The 22,737-nt window shown below is 43.3% G+C and overlaps 1 protein-coding gene across 1 annotated transcript in view; it reads right to left on the bottom strand.

The window, feature by feature from the left end:
- Positions 1-22,737, bottom strand: part of ERGIC1 (endoplasmic reticulum-golgi intermediate compartment 1) — a 58,700-nt gene that overhangs the window by 12,051 nt on the left and 23,912 nt on the right. The window contains exons 3-6 of the mRNA XM_061456668.1: positions 17,268-17,340; positions 7,145-7,239; positions 6,390-6,514; positions 3,797-3,901 (exon numbers count right to left, since the gene is read on the bottom strand). Coding sequence (XP_061312652.1) covers positions 3,797-3,901; positions 6,390-6,514; positions 7,145-7,239; positions 17,268-17,340 — 398 coding nt within the window. The remainder of the gene's footprint in view (positions 1-3,796; positions 3,902-6,389; positions 6,515-7,144; positions 7,240-17,267; positions 17,341-22,737) is intronic.

Genomic DNA, 22,737 nt, shown 5'->3' with positions numbered 1-22,737 from the left:
CTTTCAGTGACCATCACCACAGAAGTTGGTTCCAAGTTAAAAAGTTGATTTCACAATGTCTTACAAGATGAAATTCCAAAACCACTCCAAAGCTAAAGGAATTGCAGTTGGAAGAGGCCAGTTGTGAAATTTCATAGTGAGGTATTTCCCAAGAGCTTTACATAGTTAACTGTGAAATTAATTTATCAGGCTAAAAGGGAAATAAATGGGAGTCATATGCAGGTTAAAACTCAAGAGTCTCCTGTAAAGGTAGCCCATGTCAGAGCAGTTGGGCATGTATAGCTTTAACGCATTAGCCCAGCTTTCCCACCATACACACTATGCCCATAGAGATGGGAAGGATGCATGCCAACACTGCCATCCATTCAGCTTTTCCTGCAGCTGGTCCCAGGCATGGGAGTATCTGTTTGCCCAGAATAACAGGATTTCCATCCCATGCCTTCCACACACTATTATCTGGGAGTCTGATGTCCACCACCAGCATAATCAGCTTGTGAACTCTCTATAGGGAAACCCCACAGGAACAGCTGTAGATCAGAGGTTGCGTCATTCACATTATGTACATTAAACTATACAGAAAGAACAAATAATTCCACAACCTAGAAATTCCTGACCTTAAGCCAGACAACTGGGAAGAAGAGCTTGGGAGAAGTATTTGGTCATGGGTATAACAAGGTTTCATCCCACTAACAGGGCAATGCAATCTCCTTCCCAGACCCTCTCAACAACTGATAGTATTTGGATGGTTTCATCTCATCCTAATGGCTGTTTCCCTATTCTGAATACTATGGAGTGGATGATGATTTGGAGGAAGCTACAACTGAACTTGTTTCTCTCCTGAGAAAGGAAATTCTACAGGGACAAAAATCACCAGCAAGGTGCTGGTAACAAGCACAGAGCAAAAGCTGCAGCTGAACCTTCTACAGCACCTTTCAATGTGCTGGCGTTTCAAATACTCTATACAAGAGTAACCATCTCCAGACTACACATGCAGACTGTACACATTCTTTACTAATTTTAGAAGTATACAAAGAAAGAGGGGCCCCTGGACTGGGCTACACTATTATATTCCATTCTTGATAAAGCCGAGAAATAAGCCTCGTATAGCATATCTGGGCCAGAGACTTTAAGGTCCACTTCAAACACCCTAACAGTAAATATTGAGTGGATACTCAGCAACCAACTGTATCTATCCTGGGAAGTACTAGTATATTTGGACTTCTGTTTTGTCCTTGCCTCCCCAGCATCTACACTTCTATTTATATATGTAAGTTGGCTGCTCTGCTTCTCTCTACATTGGGAGTTTGAAAAGCTGTGAGTTACAGAGACAAAGCCACCAAGCATCTACACAACTGTCTGTTTTGGTAAGAGCAGGTCCTTTGGTGCCTCTGCCTCTCTTGCCTTTGCAACACGGATGGCATTTGTAATTCCCAGTCTGAGGTTTTACCATGATTTTCCTTGTGGAACATTCTGGATTCCTGTTACAATACTTGCTGTCTGTAATTAATCTCTGCTCTACAAAGTGCACAAGTGTGCTCCTTGGGGGAACATGCTTGTTTGTACCTTGTTAAGTCCCTGGAAGGGCTTCAACAAGGAGTAAGTTTTTGGCCATGGTAACAAAATTGCTTTGCAACAGACAACTTAAGCAAGTCTGTTTAGCCAGATATTCTCAGGACTTGTCCTGCACTAGGAGGGCCAAATCCAGTACTCGAAGTAGTGGCACAGGAGGCCAGAGAATGGTTTAATAGTGCCAACACTTGTATTCTCCTGCAATGTGGACCTCAAAAAGATCCTTTCTAGGGCCTTGAACACCTTAGGCTTTAACCTTTACAAATGCATGTGATAACATACAACTGGATATATAACTCAGGCAGAGAGCAACAGCAGGCTAAAATAACTTCCAGCCTTGCAACTATCAAGGGAAGACAAGACCTCTCACAAGGTTAGAACTAGGATTATTCAACACCACAATCTAGCACTCAAGAGAATTCTATCATTAAAAACATAACCTCCTACTTTCCATATCTCTTTACCAGGTTACCTGACATGCAAGAACTACTTCACTGGTTTGAATTTTGGTCTCACCTACATGAGGGAAAAATGTACAAAAAGTCTGCCACTCTGTGCATGAATTAATGTTGAAGAATTGAAGCACATTCCATATAAATCTCTGTTTCACACTGTTTTTTCTAGAGAACACAGTGTGTACCTTAGTGGATCATTCTGGCAGAGTTAGTAACAACCTACAAAGAACTAACTCCCAGCACATGACACAAGCGAATGAGAAGCTCCTCACCCTCTTTAAGAAATATGAGCATGTATTACATCAAAGCAGGTGGAGATATTCAAAGGCGTATCTAGATAGATTTAAAGCTCTCCGTACTCACTGGCTCTCTGCTGAGACTTGGTAGCACCTGTTTAGTGAACATATCCTTCTTGTAATTTGTGCTGCTGAACTCCTGTTTGCCTGCAGGATCAGCAGCACCTACATGCTCCATTCCTTGTGTATGGAGATGATGAGTAGCTATTCTGAATTCGAAAATACTAATCAAAACTTGTCCAACTCAGAAGCCAACTGTATGTTTGCTAGACAGGTTTCTCACCCCCAGAACTGAAGACGTTCACTCCTTTGCCCCCAACTGTCCAAGACTTCTCATCTCATTCATGCTGATTCGCACTTACTCAAAGACTCCATGATAAAACAGTGGGAATGCTACTTTAGAGTGCTGATTTCCCACGCAAACTGCAGAACTCCCTATTAGCACTTACCCAATATTTTTCATAATCTCAGTGCGCTTTACAGACATTAAGCCAAGCTTATTTATATGCTAATATTCCAGCGTTCCCACACAAGATATTTCCTAAAAGAAGCCGGGAGCAGAATCAGAAGACTACAAAGCAACGCTTAGACTTGTTAGCATGAAAAAGGGTTTTGGAAGTGGGTGTACAAGAAGCAGACTAATGAGACGTCTGTGCTGAGGAAAGATTACAGAGAGACTGTGGGTAAGCAATGTTTAGGGTGAGTCGCAAACTGGGTGTGCACATATATAACTCCCACCTATGATGCTAACTCCTTGGAAGTAGGCTAGAGAAGTGCTGTAATCTGTTCTCATTGAGAAATCAGGAATTATTACATAACTTGCAACACCTGGTGAAACTCCATCCACTGGGCAACTGCACACATCCACCTTCTTCCCAGCAGGGAACTGGCAGTTCTAAGTCTAACTTGTGTTTCACAGAACCAATTTGACTAATAGGTGTCTGCTATACAAGTACAGTGAAGTGAATTAAAAGGTACTTGACTGGTGCCATGGTAAAGACAGTAGCAAGCACACATCTTCCCTTAGTACACTCACTGCTCCTCTGAAAGGCAGTCAAGATTTGGTTACTGTATTAATACTGAAAACAGTACTGCATAGATATTTTGCAAGCTGTATTAATACTGAAAACAGCACTGCAGAGCATTTTGCAAAGACATGAATCCTCATTTCTACTCCTTTCAGGAAGATTATGACAGTTTTCCGAAAGCACTTTCAGTTTCAGATAAAACCAGTGGTTATTCTGTGACCGAACACTGCTCCCTCCTGAAGTGCCATGTAACAGTTTGCAAACTCTTCTGGACTGAGTGTATGTTTTATGCATGCAAGAGATGGGCTTACTTGCCCAGGCAGTCCTATCTCATGTCCTCTCCACATTGTACATGGCCCTTCCATAAAACCAAACTGTCTAATATTAAAGTCACTCTCATTGCATTCATTCCCCTAGAGCCAGGAAATTTTCAGGGAAGAGAACTCACCTGTAACTTGTCCCCAAATGAGAGTTTATGGATGACGTGAGTCATGTCAGGATTCTGAGGCTGTGCAGTGGCACTGTGCGTTGACACGTGAAAGTTACCAGGGACCTAAAATTAGTCAAGACAAGGAAGACAGGATTTCACATTTTATCCCTCAAGGCATTGCTAGGCTCTGTGATATGAAGCAGAAATGCCTGGATCCATCCAGCCTGGCAGGATATATCTACTTAGCAGTGGACAACCTCTGGCATGTCAGAGAAAGGCTCTGAATTACCCTCCTGCACTTGACCAACACCACCATACTGCATACAGAGTGGAGATCGGTTACATCCCACAGCCCAAGAGTCTGGCACCCTCACACTGCTGCTGACTAGGAGGTGATGAGTGGATCACTGCCAGCTTTAGGGATTCCTAACTCTTAAGGCTATGTCTTTCATCCCTATTAAAATAAAATTCATGTCTCTGACAGGGAACAAACAGTTGCTTAATGTTTTACTCCCACATCTCGTATTTGTAAATGGGCTCACTAACGCAACACAACCCAAGCAAGCTGTGGATCTATTCCTACTGTAGTACTGGTCATGAGCAACCTCACATTTGAGAAGACTGTACATTAAGAATGAGTTTTATATAAGAGAGAAAAAACCCACTGAAACCAATGGGGTTTCCCATACAAACTAAGCCATATCTTCAGCTTCTAGCCCTGGCAATAGCCCTTCCAAGCACAGGATGTTCTGGTTTTAATTTTTTTAATGGAGGGAAATATGAAGTTTCAAAAAAAATACAGATTTCACCTAAGGACTCAGTTCCAAGACAGAAAATGAGCCCTGGTGTCATTCTGATGGGATCACTCTAGGATGCACACACTTTTCAGGTCACTAGCCTCTGTGAAGTGTTTCAGCAGATTCAGCTCGGTCACTGTTACGGAAGGTGCAAGAATTTTTTCCTATCAAGAAGAGGTTGGGAAATCAAGCAACGCTGAGGAGCAATTTGACATGGCCTAAGACAAGAGTGGGAGGATGGTTATACAACTGGTATCCACTGTGCTCTCTGCAGGGACACCTCACCAGCAGGGCCATGGGAGGCCACATGCCAGTTCCATGTGCTTTCAGGAAAGCTAATTTAAATGACTTGAGGAACAGCAGTGTTCTCCTGGGAACACTTTCAGGTGTGGACACAAGCTGTGTCATACACAAGCTCAGTAAACAGGGTGGCAGACTCTGCAGTAAGGAGTACACACAATCATCACACTGTTACTGTGTTCTCCCTCTTTAGGTTTGAGAACAACACCCAAGAGCAATCCCTGGTCATGTTTCAAAGCCTGGCCACATCCCACTCCAGATACCAGCTCATACAGAAGCTTGTACAATTTCTGACAAGGACTGCAGGTCATACATGAGAGGTTGAGGCTTTCAGAGGCTGAAGTCCTGGGCCAGCTCCCCTCCGACAGCAGTCCCAACCACTACAGGAGACAACACAATTAGTTGCCTATCACAGATTAAGCAGTGAAAGGAGCTTCTCATTGCCTCACACAGCAGCCCCCTTTTGAGTTGCTTTGGTGAGCAGAACATACCACATCTAGTAGACAAAACCCAGCTCTGTGCTTTGGGAATTAATAGAACAAGAACTATATTTCAAGAAGTCCTTTCCCAGTTTTGAGGACTATCAGCTGCCAGTAATCTTGGTGGCTTAGAGGCGAGGAAAGAAACGTCTTCTTTTTAAGTCCCTAATCCTTTCCATGCCACAGAATCAGTAGGAGCTTCTACTTGTTATTTTTAGATGCGATTTAACATGACCCGGGAGGAAAAGAAGGAAGTAGGATTTTGTAGCCTGTGGTACATGAAGTGGCGTGAATATAGGGTGTGTCCTTCTTAGGACATCAGTGGGCCCCACCACTGCCTCTCCCACCCCAGCTAGTCATCTCCAGCATTACATAGCAAGATTATTCAATCTGAACACACCCATCCCAGAGAGGAGCCTCCTCCAGGCCTGCATTTTCATTCTTTGAGACAGAAGTGGAGCACCCCAACAAAGCATGCGCAGAGGCTGCCTGCACGTATTCCAAACATATCAGCATGGAGCCGCTTCTGTTATGTTGGCACCCTCTAGCAAGGAACATTCCTGTCATTCTGCGGCTCTTGGAATAAAAGAGCACTTAGATAGAGCAATTGCCAAAGACCTCTGCACACTGAGTCAGATTTTGGAGGTGCAAAAGTCGCGAGGAATAAACACAGAAGCCATGTGGCATTTGTAGGGAATTCATACATCCCCTAAACATGAGGCTGCTGCACTGAAAGAGACAAAACGGGCTGCAACATAGAGCTGCTCTCTTGCATTAAACAATCCTATCTCAATTAACTGGTTTGGAGAACAAAGTAAAAGCCTGATCTAACACATTTCTATAGGTCAGCCTCCTTCTACATGCAGCCTCCTCTCCCCAAATTGTTCTGCAGCATTGAGAGACATAACCTTACTGGTGATTAGGGACATGAACATCAACTCTACAGCAGAGACATTGGCACAGAGATTTTCATGAGCATTTTACAAATGGATTTCCCTAGCCAGCACACACTCACCTACTGTCATTCCTACTCACCTTGTTGATGCTGAAATGGCCCTCAAACCTGCAGCCATCCCCATTATTGAGAGGTATCTTCATTGAGTTGTCAATATGACCCACTTCGTGCCTTCCCATTTCATCTTGGATGTCTAGCCCAACTACTGCATGGGTGGGAAGAGACAATAAAAAAATCAAAACAAAAGAAATAACAGGAAGGGTGCACAGGAAAAGCATGCACTGTTTTTACTGGGAAAAAAAATCCACATAGTTTTTGCGGACATTTGACTAAACTGCACTAGTAATGTCATTTGTCAAATGCTAATAATCATACCAGCTCTTCAGAAAGAGCTTTGTAACCATACTTTTCAGACTGCCCATTTGACACAAATACCATGTCCTGCCAGCTGACTGCAATCTCAATTACACAGACGGAAAAACTTCAGGTAGACAAGGCAGGTGATTTGTGAAAAGCCAAGCTGGAGTGTTCAGAGTCACAAATGAAACCTGGGAGGTTTCTTGCTCCAAAAGGTCACTGTGAAAAAAGGAAATGATCTTCAGAAAGAAGCCAGGAAGGGAAGTCACCCACTAACACAGGCTGCAAAGCGAGCACAGGGTCCAAGGAAACAGGTGTCCTGGCTTGGAACAGAAAGTGATGTGATAGTGGCAAAGGCTGCAGCTACTTGATCTCCATCCACCCTGTTACAGAAGAAGGGCTACTGTACCAGGTTGGGTCTGTTTAAAGTGCTGTTTAAAATACAAAGACAAACTGATAAGCGAAAAGGGGTACTCACATTCACAATGCAGGTTTGGCAAACTGATGTTTAGATTCACTTCTATTTTACCTCCACTGTCTTTGTCTGGGTCATCCACATAGAGCTCGTTAACTCTGGAGGACAGAAAACATGGGTGGGCTCAGGCATGGAGCTACTTTTCACAGGGAAAAAAAACAACAACTTGCATGGGAAGGGAAAAAAAAGGGTACTTGAAGAGAGGGTTTCACTACGTGATGGCTGAAAATCACCAGACAGAGAGCAGGAAAAGCCCCCACAACTGCATGGGGGCAACCACTGTTTAGTTTTACTTCTGGCCTGACAGAAGTGCAGGAAGCTTCAAACAAGCCGATTTATGCTTCTTGCCCCCTTCTCGAGCCTGAGTTTCCAAAGGTGATACAAAACGAGAAGCTGATGTCGAAGCAGTGGCAGGCTAGTGTGCGAGCCCTCCACATACCTGCGCTGCTACTCCTTTTAGGAGGCAAGGAAGCATATGCTTTTTGTTTTGCTTCACACATGTTTTTAGAGAAAGGCCCCTCTCACCTATCCCACAGGAAAGCTTCTTTGTATAACTGTCTTTTGTTATTGCCACCCAGTTGACAACCTAGTGGACAAGAGAAGGCAGCATGGCATAAATCTCTCTCCTTAATATCTCATTTCAATCTATGACTGGTAACCAAAAGCAACAACTAAAATTGAGAAGAGGATCTGAGCCAGGAACAGATGGGAAGAAACATCCTGGACAGCAGGATTTAACACACTATTCAAGTCTCCCAAAGAGTAATGTTGTTTCATGGCACCCACAGTGCTGGCACATTCTTCACAGAAGACAGAATACAGATACAGAGTAAAAGGAATACAAATATTTACTGTTGGCACATTCAATCCATCTGACATGTAAAAAGTAAACAAAAAAAAGCCCAACACAAGCACAGCCGAATTCCTTGAACAGCCCCAGAGAACCCACTGCAGGGGAACTCACTGCTCTGAACCAAGAAGATGGCAATATTACCCAGCAGCTCTTTCTCCTTCGAAGCCCAACACTGTTCAGCCTCATCAAATATTAAGATTTGATAATTTATCTTCCAGTCAGACACATTACAAAGCTATGGGAATTTATGTTCAGGCAAGCTACATGAAATAAAGTACCTGTAAGTACTCTGTATTATACTTATTTAATGCTCAAAGTGCATGAAAGCCTTTGACAAGCCCTTGCCGAAGAGTCTATTAGACATGCTATTAGACAAACCAGACTAAGGGCAGCTACAAGACAGATTCAAAGTGATTTTGCTCTGGTGATCCATCTCTGGACCATAATGAACTGTTTGCCCTGTGAATTGAGAAGAAACAAGCCTTCACACTGAGAAACACACAGCTGCCAATTCTTTTGGAGGTAATTACTCACAGGTCAGTAGGGTTTACAGACACTCATTTAAAACCAGCACAGCATTTGTCTTCAGCTTCACAGCCCTACCTTTCTCTGTTTTTAATTGGCTTGACAAGTTGCTTGCAATCATTACTCAACGTATTTTTCAAGTGATTAATAAAAATGACACAGAGGGAGGGGAAAGATTGCTCATCAGTGACCTAGTTAGAAGCTTCTTGGCTGAGCCCTCTTCTCTTGGGTGGAATGCATTAAATCTTCTATGTGTTTATTACTGGCAGATTGGGTAGCAATCGGGATTAAGTCATATATCCAAATAGGGTTGTGAGGAGTAGCTCCAGCCAGGATAGGCATTAATCCCCCAGACCAGTGCACCTTCCTGTGCTCCCCAAGTCCTCCCATCAAGATCCCAGCTGCCAGCCAACCTGTTTCATAACAGCACCTGGCTTCTTCCCAGCTCTGAAATGTGGGCCATGCCCAGCCAGTGCTGAGGGCAACTCCACATTACTGCCAGAAAGGAGCATTCATGCCAGGGCTGGCACAGAAACATGTCAAGTTCAGCAGCTGAACATCCCAGCTATTTGGAGGGAAGCTCTAGGAAGGTCAATATTTGTATTTGCTCATTCCCAATTTGGAACCTGTCAGAAAACCTGCAGTCAGGCATGGTCTGTAAGCAAAGGCACATATGCTGTTCAGCGATAAGCAAGTGAGAAGTGCTTGCTGGTAGAAGTCAAAGGATGAACTGAGCACAAGGAGCCTATGGCAGCTCTCACATAGGAAGACAAGCAGTGAGGTCACTCGCTTGCAGACTGGATCACTGAGGCAAAGAGAAGTAGGCCAGCTTGTCCACGTCACACAGCCCATTAGTGGAAGATAAAGGAAACCGGTTTCCTGTCCTGCACTCCAGTCACTGGACCAACGGTTCCTAACCTGTCCCTTGGGCAAGGCTCATGGCTGCTTCCTCCTCCTCCTTTACCTAGTAGCCCCCTGCCCTTCTCCTACTCATGTTCCCAATTTCATAACCCTATCTATCGCCCCTTGGACATCTGACAGCTCGTGACAGTCTGTCCTTCCTTCCCTCCCTTGGACCTGCAGTGCTGCCTTTCATGGAGCACCCTGCCTGCTGAACCCTGCTTCTCCTTCCTAGCTCCAGCCACTGCCTCCTCTTGGCACCTCCAGCTCTTGCAGAGGGTCCAAGCTAACAAACCCAGCCAGGTTTCTTATCAGGGGCTCCAAAGTGCTCACCGCCTCTGCTATTGAGGTTTCCTTTCACTATGGGGAACCAAAGGTACAACGATAACACACCACAGACTGCACTTGCTGGGGAAACAAACCTCAGAAGAAATGTCATCATTTTCAACCAGCTGGAAATTTTACTCCCAAAATACATTCTGGAAACCTCCCAGGGTCAAGGCTGTCCTTCCAGGATCTCCTCCTGATCCACTGCCACCTCAGTCTGGATGGAGCTGGCAGAGAAGTGGCACTCACACATCCCTTGTTACAGTCCTGCCCAGGGCCAAGAAGCCAAATTGCACACAGCCTTCCTCCTATTTATTCACACAATCCTGGGACGTTGGGAAAAAGCACTATTTAGCACCTGTAGGAACTCTCCCTGAAGGGATAACATCACCAGCGGAAGAAATGAAGTTGGCTCTGATTTATAGCTGTCCCTTCTGGAACATGAAGTGTCCCAGGAGTAACAGTACTTAACAGTGCATCTGGGATGGTCACAAAGGAAATAAAACCTGAGGTCAGACAGAAGGGCACTGTAAACGCAGCTGCTTCTATGGCTGTTTAAGAGAGGCAGCGTACAGGGTTTTATTGTGAACCAAAGATGGCAGGTACCTCCTCCAAAGACCTAAGCACGCAGGAGTTGGCATTTTACTGGCGACTGCTAAGGACTATTTGAATAAAAGAGGCACAATAAAGCAGGGGTGAGGGGCAGAGCTATGAAAGTACAGTGAAGGTAAGAAGTGGACTTCTGCCCACTGGGCCTCCCACCACTGTTTCAAGAAAGGGAGGAAAGTTTCTTCATGCAGCAGGAGCTGTGATCCACAGAGAAAGAATCTGCTTCACTTCTAGAAAGAGCCACTTCAAAATACTTCACATTCCTGAGCGGTGCTGCTGGGCTTCACAGTTGCTTATCCCATTTGCTTGCAAACTTGCAGCATTACACGGAAAAAGTTGGAGGGACTCTTTGGCTGAGATTGCAGATCATGCAAATGGCACGCGAGAAAGAATGAAAGGGGGAAACAGCACAAGAGGGCTCATCATTCCTGTAAGATTTTATCCAAAGGAAGTCAGACCCATTCCCCATGCTTTAGGACTCCAACTGAGGACACAACAGCTTTGTTTCCCCAGAAACAAAACTTCCCCAGTAATATTCCCACCCGGGAATGGGTAATATTCCCACCTGCCCTGGCCCCTGACATTAGACGCTTCAGCACTTCAACAGCTGAAGAGCCTGCGGCCCTCTGAATACAAGAGCAGACACTCCGCAACGACCTTTCAGAGCTTCACACGCTGCCTGGGTGCTCTCTAAACACATCTTCCTTGTCCTCTGTCCTCCTTGTCCTATTCTCTGCTTCAAGTTTTATTCTGCTTTTTTTCTCCTTCTTTCACAGCAAAGAATCAGTCAGCCTCCTCTCCAGTCATCAGCCATATAGAAAATACAGCCACTTACTCCAGCAAGCTGCATTTCACTTTGTCCTCCAGCTCCCAGGAGACACTCTCCTGTCCCCACGATCCTAAGACTACAAGGGAAAAGAACTGTTCTTTTCTCAAAATACCTTCTCAGGTGAGCTGTCTCTGCTCCATTTTCCATTTCAGCTCTCATCACCCACCTTCCAGAAACACAACTACCCAAAGCTGAGATTTTAGCACTACCATCTTCTCAGTGAGCCAGATCAGAGAAGATCCAAAACATGACAAACAATCCATCTTCTTCTTGATTTGTGGGAAGAAACAAGCAGGTCAGCAATTCTCTACTGTGTAATAAATTGTGCATGTGCCTATTGCTCTGCCATTTGTAATCTTCCTTCTATGCCCTGAATCTCCATCAGCTCTTCATTGAGGTCTTTGTCCCAGATTAGATCTTGGCTGAGCTGGGAAACACAGAAAACACACTGTCCTACAAAGGAAGGAATTGCAGCTCTCCAGGAGGCAGGAAGAGAAGAAGGGTTCGAAAGACGTCAATGTAGATTTGAATCAGAAATTGCAAATGACATCATGATACGACCTTCCGCTTCCTGCTAACCCACACAAGTACATGAGGCCAAACGGCGTAACAACACTTCACAAACGTATATCACCGTTTATTAGGTAAGCTCCATGTTACTACGCAAACATTAATTAAGCTTCTTAGCACCCCTGAGAGGTAGGCAGCTAAGTATTACATCCTTCTACAGAAAAGTGTTTGTCTCAAGGTCAGTCCATAGCAAGAGCAGGGTTACAGCTCCTGTTCCCCTCTGACCATTAGGCTGTATTCCCTATGCTGGTCTAGCTTGCTCCAGCATTTCATCTGCCTCCACTGGATGAACCGGTGGAGTTGGAGTTGTACCTCCAGTTTGATGTCAGAAAACATGAACTGTAGTATTGTGTTCCCCTCTTCTGCTCCAAGGTTATTATTTCTAGCAGAAGAAACTCATGTTGCACCAGGATCACACTCTGCTGCTGACACAGCTTGATTATGCAGGTTGTTAGGTGAAATTTTCATGGGCTGACAGCCCCAAAACACTTTCCATGTACCTTGGAGAGCAAAGGACCAAAAAAGCCTTTGCAGGTAGGTATGATAACAATTCTGTTTCACTGCAGGATCAGTCTCAGGCATGCAAATGAATTCAGTGTGAACAAGCAATGCTGGTCTCAGAAGCTAGTGATGTTTTGGTTCCTCTTACATTAGGGGTACCTGGCAGCCTGCATGAACAGTCAAGTTGTGCTGCACATGATTTGGCCCCAGCATAGGAGCTGGATTGTGTGACGCTCATACACTGACCAAGGTGTTTTTCATAAAGATGAAAGCAAGCAGTTATCCCCAGTGAGCGATCCAGTCACCTTAAATGAAGGAATGATCTGGACATTGCTCATGATTGATGCTTTTATGCAAAGGCAGTATTTTTATTATAGATACTCTGCTGAAGTCATTAACTGCTTTGCAGGGGGCACAGCCTTCCAAATGGCAAACATGTCACTTCAGACTGTTCCTTGCCTGTTACTACATTAAAATAAGTAAAGAAAGAAAGAAAGAGAAAACACTGCCAGGAACAGTCTGTTGCTTTCTACAATGTGCTGTGGTAGATTAATTACTGTTGAGCAGCTACATTCATACCACAACTATCACATTTATACCCTCCTACCCCTTCCCCTGGCTGCCAATGCACGACAGATTAGATTAGTTAATTACATCTTTCCTCCTTAATGATGGAATACTTGGAAAACTCTTATTGATCCTACAGAACATAATTCATGACCTAATTACAGTGATAAAACAGCAAGATTATCATCTTGCCAGCTATTAACTTCTAGCACTGATCTGAGTTAATTAGAAAAAGAGATAGGCCATTTCTTCATTCTTGATTTGCAACATAACAGCAAAATGAATGAGGAAGGCCCAGCAATTTCTAGTCCTCAATCTGCTCTCAACTCTTAACCTGCTACCTATCCTGCCCAGGAAATACCAGACACATTTAACACTTCAGCATAATTTCTTCAGCCACTCGAGTCATTTGCTCAGTGTGACAACTGTTTGATACTGCCAGTTTTGCAGGGGTTCAAATTTGGAGCACAGACCTCCTTTTCTTTCTTTGTCTTTTACAGAATAGAGGAGGTTAATCTAGGCTCTTGTTTCAGACTAAGCCTTCACTCTCAGTCTGGACAGGGATGTGGGAAAAAATAATCAAGATCCTTTGTTTCCAGAGTTCAACTCACCATCCACTTAATGGCAACGATGGGTTGTAGCTGAGCAAAGAAAGAAAAAACTTTTTCCCTCACCAGCTCTTCACTGTACTGAAAAGGATGTAGCCCCACCTAAGAACCAACCTTTGATTTCTTTCGTGCCTGTTAGGGTCATTCAATACATACAGAAGATGAGAAACTAGAAGTTTTCTATCCTACTCAGGGCTCATCTACACAGGAAGCTAGTCAGCAGCAAAATAGGATGTGCATTTACAGAGCCACATGAGCTTCCCACGTCTGCTCTAACGCGCAGTGTCTTAGTTCAACTTCCTAACTGAAGTAAGCTCCCGCGCACAGACGCAATCTTAGTGCTCATTAGAAATGCCCACACGAGTCATGACATAGCTGCTGTGATGCTCACTGTCTTCCCCACATAGGTAATCTGTTTGGGTTTAGTGTTACGACTGTTATCCTCGAGATGAGGGTGTAATTTCTTGGCTTTCTGCCACCCAGACAAGCCTTTAGCAGTTGCAACTATAAATGCTAAGACAATGGGCTGGTCAAGGAAAAACAGCTTTGAAGTTGGGCAAGAGTGACCAAATTGAGATTTCTAGTAATACCAGGAATTTAAGTTCCTACAGTCATATGAATGTAGAAGAAAGTCCAACAGTGGGTAGAAGTTAGCAAGTATTAAGGGTTAGCATGGTGTGGAGCAGACTTTATTTTCTCATGTTGCAGCAAGAGTTCAAACCACTACACCAACGTCTCACTTCAGATGCAGATACCAAAGAAACCTCCCACTGGTGAGAGTTAGGCAGTTAATCCTGTGGGTACCACTGCTGTTGAGGTTGCTGCTGACTTGCCCTGAAGCAGGCTGTCGATACACACACATCACGCACGATTACTCAGCATAATAGGGCTATGAGGTAAGCATGAGTCCACATCAGCAAACCTCGTACGTCTGTGATGTAAGGCATCAGGCCAACTGCTCTCGATTTCACCTTGCCATCAAAAATGTGCAGCTATTCCCACGCAATCCAGCTTTGTCAAGCGCATGACTGCTTTAAGGGAAATAAGACAAAAGAGGAGAAAAAACTGCTGCAGTCTCCAGCTGGCACTGGCAAAGCAGGAAAGCTCTCCCCTTACATGTGCACACTCCATTTAATCATTCAAATCCCGGCTGACTAGGAAGCTTCAAGGTGGGAGAGGTATCTGTTGTAGGAGACTCTTAATACAAAAGAAACTCGAAGTGTGCAATAAAAGTTCATGGGAATTGAAAAGTGTGCACGTTAAGGAATCTTTTGTATCTTCAAAAGTATTTGATTAATGGGCAAACAAGGCTCTATCTTTGTGAGACAGCATGTCCGCTGTTATTTGCTACCACCCAGTTTAAATGGTGGCACAAAGTTCTCACACAGTTCCAGACCACACAGAGCTCCACACTTCTGCACCCTTATTCTGACCAATGAGACTATACCACCTCGCAATGCACTGCCAGTTATACACACTTGAAGGGGAAGCACAAGAAGTTCATAACATCTTTGAACACCTTTAAGGTACTGCGCTTCCCAGAAGAGAAAGCAATGAGTAAGAAATGGAAAAAGAAAAGTTTTACTTCTACTTTAGAAGTTGTCGAACTGGGAAGCATTTTCTTATGTGACTTTCTGAACTATTTCCGTTACTGGGGGAGCCACTTCACAAATTCTATGGGTGATCTGTTCCCAGCAAGAGAGATTTCGGCGACCTATAACTCATTAGAACGAGGTTTTCATATTCTGCAAGCTATTGTGTTGGATGGTCCATGACTAATCAATTTCCTGCATTCATTTGTCTCAGTGTCTCCCATGACATCCTCTCTAAAATTTTACTGCTTTATTGCTTACAAGCTCAGTTCCTGCTGGGAAAAGCGGTTACCATCTCTCTGATGTTTTAATGAGAAACCTGTCAGCTGAGCTTGCAGGAACTTATAGCAGCTCTAACATCCTTGCGGAAAATGCATCATCTTGTTAAGAAAAGACCATGAAGAGGCCTCAGAGAATCATACAGGTTTGCTGTTCAAAAAGAAATCCCTAGTCAGGAAACTACCACTACATAAAGGCATGTGCAGTCGACTAATTAGGTAAATATTACTAATTCCTCTGGTAAAGCATTACGAAAAAAGAAAACCAGATGAGAGAATGAGATCCAAGATGGGAGCAAGAAAAAGTACTATTTTACTTGAAGCCATCTGTGTAGCTTTACTCTAGTTTTTAAAACAAGACAACCAACACAACTCAGCTCCTGAGAGAAGTGGGTTGATAAGGTGACCCTAGCATTTTACAAGCAAATGCATGGAACTAAATCAAAGAAACAGTGGGTGAGTAAGAAACCTAAGATACCATCTCTGAAGTAAACGTGCAATGGGTGTAAAAATTCGCTACAGCTGGATTACGCTACTCTCTTAAGGTTAAACATTACTCAAAGTTAAAGTTATTCTTGAAATAATATTCTTGACCCAAGTCAGAGCTGCACAAAAACAATGAAAAAGCCACCTGTGGTTATCAGAAGCCACGTAAAGCATGGTCAATCTAAGTACAGCATGTGAACCCAACGTGTTTCAGAGCTTTTTGCTCAGCAGTGACATCTGTTGCTATCTGGACCATCATGTAAGTCTGACAGAAGTTCCACCCTTCCCAACTATCCAGGAACTGTGCATCACAGTCTAGTGAGCTCACTGCCACATCAGCAGGATGATGGCAAATGTTTCCTAGAACTCTGGTATCTGTGGTACCAAAGGTACCTCTGTTAATATTTACTAAGAAAAGTTTACTTCAAGGCAAAAGAAGTACGAGAAATGGAGAAAAGAAATGTGATTAACTAAAATACTTGTTCGATGAGCACTTTTTTAAAGTGGAAATTATTTCCATTTTGCTCAAAGAAAGGCCCCAGAGAGGTTACCTGGAACAACTTGTCTTCAGGCACAAAACCTGTTAACTAAGTTTCCAGGTAAGGCTCAACAGGGAAAAGGAATAAGGTAAAATCACATGTGAATTAAGCTATCCGCATGTATCAGAGATTCAGCTCCGACATCAAATAAAGGTACTATCAATATTAATAATAAATCATGTTTTATACAATTAATTTTTCCAAAAGCATCTCCAAATATATCCAGTAAAGACAGGCAGAATGTGATGCCCACTTTATCCCCAGGGAAGCGAGGGGGAAAGAAAACATAGAGATCCCACCATATCTGCAATGGGCCCATATTGTCTCAGAGGCCAGACCACGTGAATTCAGCCAGTAGGCACCACACATTTAAACATACGGTAGCACCAATGAAAAACACACTAATTTTTGAGAATCACTTTGAATCAAACAAGTACAGAGTAGAGTGCCTATTCAGGAGGAGAGAGGAAATGAATCTCAGATGAGAACAAGACATCAACAGCCTAAGGAAGAAGAGGGAAACTACAACGGAGTGGCACTGATCATCTTAGCATTCACAATGCCTTATACCTGATCACCAGAGAACTGAAAAGGATCAGAAGTTTTTGATGTGATCTGTGGTCACATGAAAAATATCTGTTGTGCTCAACAGAGAAATCCAGCATGCAGCTGGTAAGGGATCAAGCAGTTTTCTCCATCAGAAGTATTTTAGAACCAAATTTTCCTAGCATACTTTAGTAAATTAAAAACTTGAATGAATGAATGAATGAATGAACGAACGAACGAACGAAAATTCAGGCTTGACCAAAAGGAATCTAAATCCCATGAGAAAACTAACTGACCTAGTGTAATTACAGGCATTTTTCCAAGTATCTGAGTAAAACTGTGAAGAATCATATATGCATATACATTCAAACAAAGGAAAACATGAATTTTACTTACATTTCAGTGGCTATGAATCCGGTGAGCTCAGACAGGAAGAGAAAGAGTATAAAGAGACAGCAGCAGACAGAGACTGGAAAAGAGGCAAGGCAAGGAAAAGGTTAGTCTCATATCTCCATCAAACACAGAAACTTTTTTCACACAGGTGTATTACTCCCCCCATGGATATGCCACCCCAACACACTTGAGAGCTAAAACTCTTTATAGACAATAACCCAGATGAGACCATCAGAGCAGCAACTTCAATGGCATGCCAACACCCAGCATCCTGCTGGGTACCTCAGTTCTTGGGCCACCTTTTCCACCTCCACATGGCTCCTGCATCCTCCATCACCAGCACAAAATGTTAGCCTGCCAGCATTCCCTCCTCCTTGACAAAGCTGCTTGACAGAACAACTTCTTTGGAGCCCTTACTCCAAATGTAATTTTATTACTACTAAAATCTCCATAAAGGAAAAAGAATCAGCATCTCCTTCCTTCAAAAGCATACAGTGGTCTGTGGATAAGGAGACGCTGTGCTTCTTCGTCAAGTTCTAAGTCTGTGTGTAAGTCATCTCAGCCTGCAGTATCCACTAGACAGAGCTGGCACAGCAGAGACACAGTGATAATGGACTAGTCTAGCTAATGCAGGATACATTTCTCCATTTGGTGATATATTGACTCTTCAAAGAAGGAAAATACCCAGTGAAGGAACTGCAATGTACCTGGACAACAAGTCCCATGTCTTTTCTAAGAATGCCAACCTAGAGCTAGAAGGAGGGAACCCAAAGTAACTGTCATATTACTGGTTACTCTTCACCAGGAAACTATTCAGAACATTTTACAGTGACATTCACACAGCAGTGACAAGCTCACTGGCCCACTCAGAAGGGGCTGGAAGGCGGCACAGCTGTAAATCCTCTTAAGCAGGGATGACTGAAGTAGTCCAGTCAGGGATGTACCAGCTCAAGGAGACAGGCCTGCATTGTGTATCTGTTATAAATAAAATGACCAAGTTCACCATGAATCAGTATATGAAAGAATAAACCAGGAAATGGCATGCTATGCCAGCGCTGGGACAACAAGGTACTATCTGGCTCACTCCTCAATCCCAGCAGAGTTGCAATGACCAAGCACTCTTTGGAAATGACCACTTTACTATAGCCACTAATTAGGATTGAGAAATACACAAGAAAAACGCTGTTCCTCAACTTTATTCCACATGAGCTATGCAGTCTGAACATCCATTTCTTCAGGAAGCTCAAGCAACAACTGGCTGGGGAGCAATTTTATCACACAATTAACGTCTGTACAAACTCTTTTGGTAGGGAATGTGAGAGGTAAGGGAAGGAAAGGGGAGGTACTTAAGGCGAATACCGAGACAGACTCTGGAGTGACCTAATGCCTTGTGCCTCATTCTTCAGATTAGTCAGTGTATAGTTTTGAGGAAAGAGAAATGCGTTGCTTCCCCTTCCTCATCACAGTAGATTAATTTATTGACCCTGTGAAAAGTGCAAGGGATTAAAAGAGATGTCAAAAAAAATCCATTAGCTAGGATGAAGAAAGAAAGAAAATGCACAAAGACCAGTAAGAAAATAGGAAGCAAGAGGGGATGTTCATTTCTGAAGAGATATCTCAGATGGTTACACAAGTGGTTCCAAGTGGAAACTTCTTGGCTGTCAAGACAGAGAACAGCACTGCTGTTAACACAGCTAAGCCATCGCTACAGTGCACCACAGAATGGGGGAGGAGAAAGGTCTTAAAGCACAGCAGCAAAGTCTTATGAGAACATCTATGCCTATGTAAGAGCACAAAAAAAGTAACCTAGGCACAAGACTAGTTTGTCCAGTGTTTCTTACTGTTAATCACCCAAAAGCACAGACACAAGATCTCTGATCTTTGGCAGTGTGCAAGAGAGAGCGTTTGCAACAGAGACAACTTTTTCTTCTTTAATTGCTTCCCATATTCCTCTCTGCTTGTTATCATCTTGTAAAGGCTTTCCAACAGTATCAGCTACACCTCTCTGCTCTCCAGCACATCTACGCAAGCCTGGCACTACTAACTGTAAATTCTCTCCTGCAGCTTTCTCTCTTCTGAGTTTTTAACTTTCTTCTCTGCCATTTATATCATTATCTTCTCCGTTTCCATTATACAATGGATTTGCTCCCTCAAGTTCACTTTCCAATTCAGCTCTCACAGTGAAGGCTTGTGGTGACAATACTTGCCAAATACAGTCCAGTAAAATTCCACTAACCTACTCTAAAAAAATCCTGCAAGAATGCCCTGGAACGCTTGACAGGGATTGACTTTCAAAGCTCCTCAATGCTTTGCCAGTCTTCAAACTTCATAGTCAGTTTTCAGCCTTTAAAAAGAGATTACTGAGGGTGGACTTGAGGTGGGTATAGAAAATCATAAGCAGCCCAAAGGAGATGAATGGGGAACAACCATTCACTGTCTCTTCAGGAGGGAAGGGGAAGGTTGAAAACAAGAGGAGGTTTTTCCTTTACACAACTCCCAACTAAATTCTGAGGGTCTGTAAGATTTCAAGAGGGAATCATACATGTCCTGAAGAATAAATCCCTTGAGGCCTACTAAACACAAAAGAACCACCTCCAGCTCAGGAAGTTCAGAACTGCCAACTGACCAAAGCCTGGTGAAGTGTTGAACCTGTTCTCATGCTCTTTCTCAGGCATCGGCTGCTGGCCACTCCTGGCAAGGGGACACTAGGCTGCACAGACATTTGTGCTGACCTAGGTAGTGTGGTCACTCTTGTATTCTTGTACACACACATTTTCAGGGCAGGGGAGTATCTTTGGTGTGAGACTTATGTGAAAGTCTTATGCATTAAACTGCCCCTAGAGCCAACATTTTTTCAGCTGTAAAATATGAGCACATCTCCTTAGCATGGAGCTGCAGGCACGCAAGATGTTCCCAACATAAGAATTTATGCACACAGCGCTTCAGCTACTTATTTCATAGTGAAGGCCTTTACTTGCTTCCATGCAAATGTGCAGTTCCTGCCACCGACATTTGACAACTGCATTATATTTGGAAAAGTAGATTAAAGGCTAGGATCAGACAGAATAAAACAATTCATGCATAAAACTTAGCTTAACTGCAAAAGCACTGCGATGTTCCCACAGAGCTCAAAGGACCATCTAAGACAGGTTTCTTAAAACTCTAATATGATAACATAACCAATATATCAAAGGTTGCTTGTGTTAGACACACTGAAGCTCATTGCTGTTGGCTAATCAGTAATCCCAGAAAGATGGGAAACTGCCAAGTTTTTTTTCCTACACTAGCTTTGACAACCTAACCTTTTCATACATAACCCTTCTGATACATACCCCATCTATGTAGTCCTGACTCTTCCTCCCCACCCCACAAAAAATGAAAGAAACGCAGTGTTTAACACATCATACAGCCTGAGAATGTCTATATTAAGGCATAAAATTATTAGTATTTATTATTCAATGGAGCAAACTGCTATGAAGTACAAGGAACGGGTCTTGTTACAGATGCCATGTGAATCATAACTTTGATATTTCCTGATGTGTATTTAAAACTCCAGCCTCTAAACAGCAAAGAGTATTTCTGGATAACGTTACCATGTGTGCATACAACATGTGCATGCAAACTATGCATCCATGCTGACTGATGAATAGGAGGATTGCTACAGCAGCTGTCCTAGTTGCAGGCCCCTCTCTCAAGAAGTCAGACTGCTCCTGTCCAGCCAGATGCCAACTGTCAGCCAGCCAGGGCACGTGCTGCTGCTCTGCCTACATACCCAAACATGGCCAAGTTGTCACCACGTTGGTCAGGTCTGTTAGAACAGCCGTGTGCTGGCACCACAAACACAGTACACAGTGGTGGAAGGGCTGCAAACACTGGCACGAGCATCTGGTGGAAAATGGACAACAATGGCACGACTGGCTGAATGGCACAGGGCTCACAATGCTGCCTGAAAGAAGAGATTTTTATTGAGGAAAAGGAATGAGCAACTTCTTCACTTCTTTCCAGAGAAGCCCACAACAGCGGATATGTTGCTCTATACAAACCTCATCCCAGTAAACTGCAGTGGACTGTTCTTGGCTCCTTCATTCCTACAGATTTTGACCAACTGGAAGGGTTGCTACACATATCTGAAATATCTTCTATACTGCATTCACTGCAACTTCTGAAATCACAAAACCATTCATAAGAGAAAGCCCCAACAACACCCCAGTTGGCTTCTGATTTGCTTGCATTTGAGATTGCCTGCTCTTCTCCACCAAAATACCCTAATACTTAATCTCCCTGAGCTGCTTCTTTCCTAGAAGAACTGGCCACTTGAGCCCCGGTGGTCAGAAGCAGAGCTGGTATTTTCCATCTCTTCTGTAATGTGATCTGTGCCTTCTTCCCTAATAAACCTCAAACCTTTTTTTTTTTTTTTTTTATTACTTAAGAAAAGGCCTTTTTACAATCCAAAAGCAAGTAGGAATCCTGCAGTAAATCCACTCCTATTCCAGAAAGCCTTCAGCACCAGAAGCAATACTGAAGTTTCAGCAGAAATCATGGGGGAAGAGCCTAAATTAATGTTTGGCTACTAGGGGCTATTTTGTATCTGCTCTGTAAAACTTGAAGGACGTGAAGAAAGCCAAAACTGAGTTGCAGCTATAGCTGATTCACATATTTACTAGACTAAAAGGTTTTTGAGAGGCAGAATCTTCCCCTACCCTCAAGCCCCCAGCGTTATTACAAGCTGGCTTCCCTAAAGCATTTATCACTAAATCATGCAACCTTCCCAGGCTTCAAACTGGCATGGCAATGGGCTGGTCTCATTCACAGCCTCCTACAACATTCAAGATCACTGGCTTTCAAATTACAAGTCACAGGCTTGGTCAGACAGAAAGCCTATTAGGAAAGCTGCACACAAGATCCTCACATGCAAAGCCACTACAGCTTGTGGCTGCCTGTGTGGTTCAAAAGCTTGTATCAGGCTGTCTAAAAACACTCTGACAAAAAGAAGGAGAACCAGTTAGAGAAGAAATCAAAGCCTGAGAAGCTGCAAGTAACAATAGAGAGAAATAAGTCAGCTATTAATTTTAAGTAAGAGTCACAGCCTTCAAGCCTTCCCACAACAGACTTATCACTTGAGCTGTTTACTGCAGATCAGAAAGCCTAACACTGGATGGCCTTTGATGGTTTTTTTGTTTCTAAAACATACTCTTTTGCAGGTGATTCATAACAAGACCAATTCTCTCAGTTACAGTGTGGGAACTTCGAGTTTCCAAAACAGAAGAGAAGGCAGAATCACCGACAAGTTCAAAGTGTTCTTTCAAAACATGAAATCTCATACACCTCTAAATTAGCAAACAGATTCAAGCTCTTTGTTTGCAGTTTCAGCAAACCTAAAAGGGAGTCAACATCCAAGTAATTCAGCAGTCTGCAGAACAAAGAGGACAAGGACTCTCTGAAAGTAAATATTTAGATTAATGTGCTATCTTCA

This window comes from Pezoporus flaviventris, unplaced genomic scaffold (assembly GCF_033815535.1).
Source record: "Pezoporus flaviventris isolate CSIRO_AGI_PZ_B2104156 unplaced genomic scaffold, CSIRO_AGI_Pfla_v1 ptg000023l, whole genome shotgun sequence".
NCBI lineage: Eukaryota > Metazoa > Chordata > Aves > Psittaciformes > Psittacidae > Pezoporus > Pezoporus flaviventris.
Note: the sequence above shows the minus strand (reverse complement) of the source record. Positions and strands in the feature narration are given on the sequence as shown.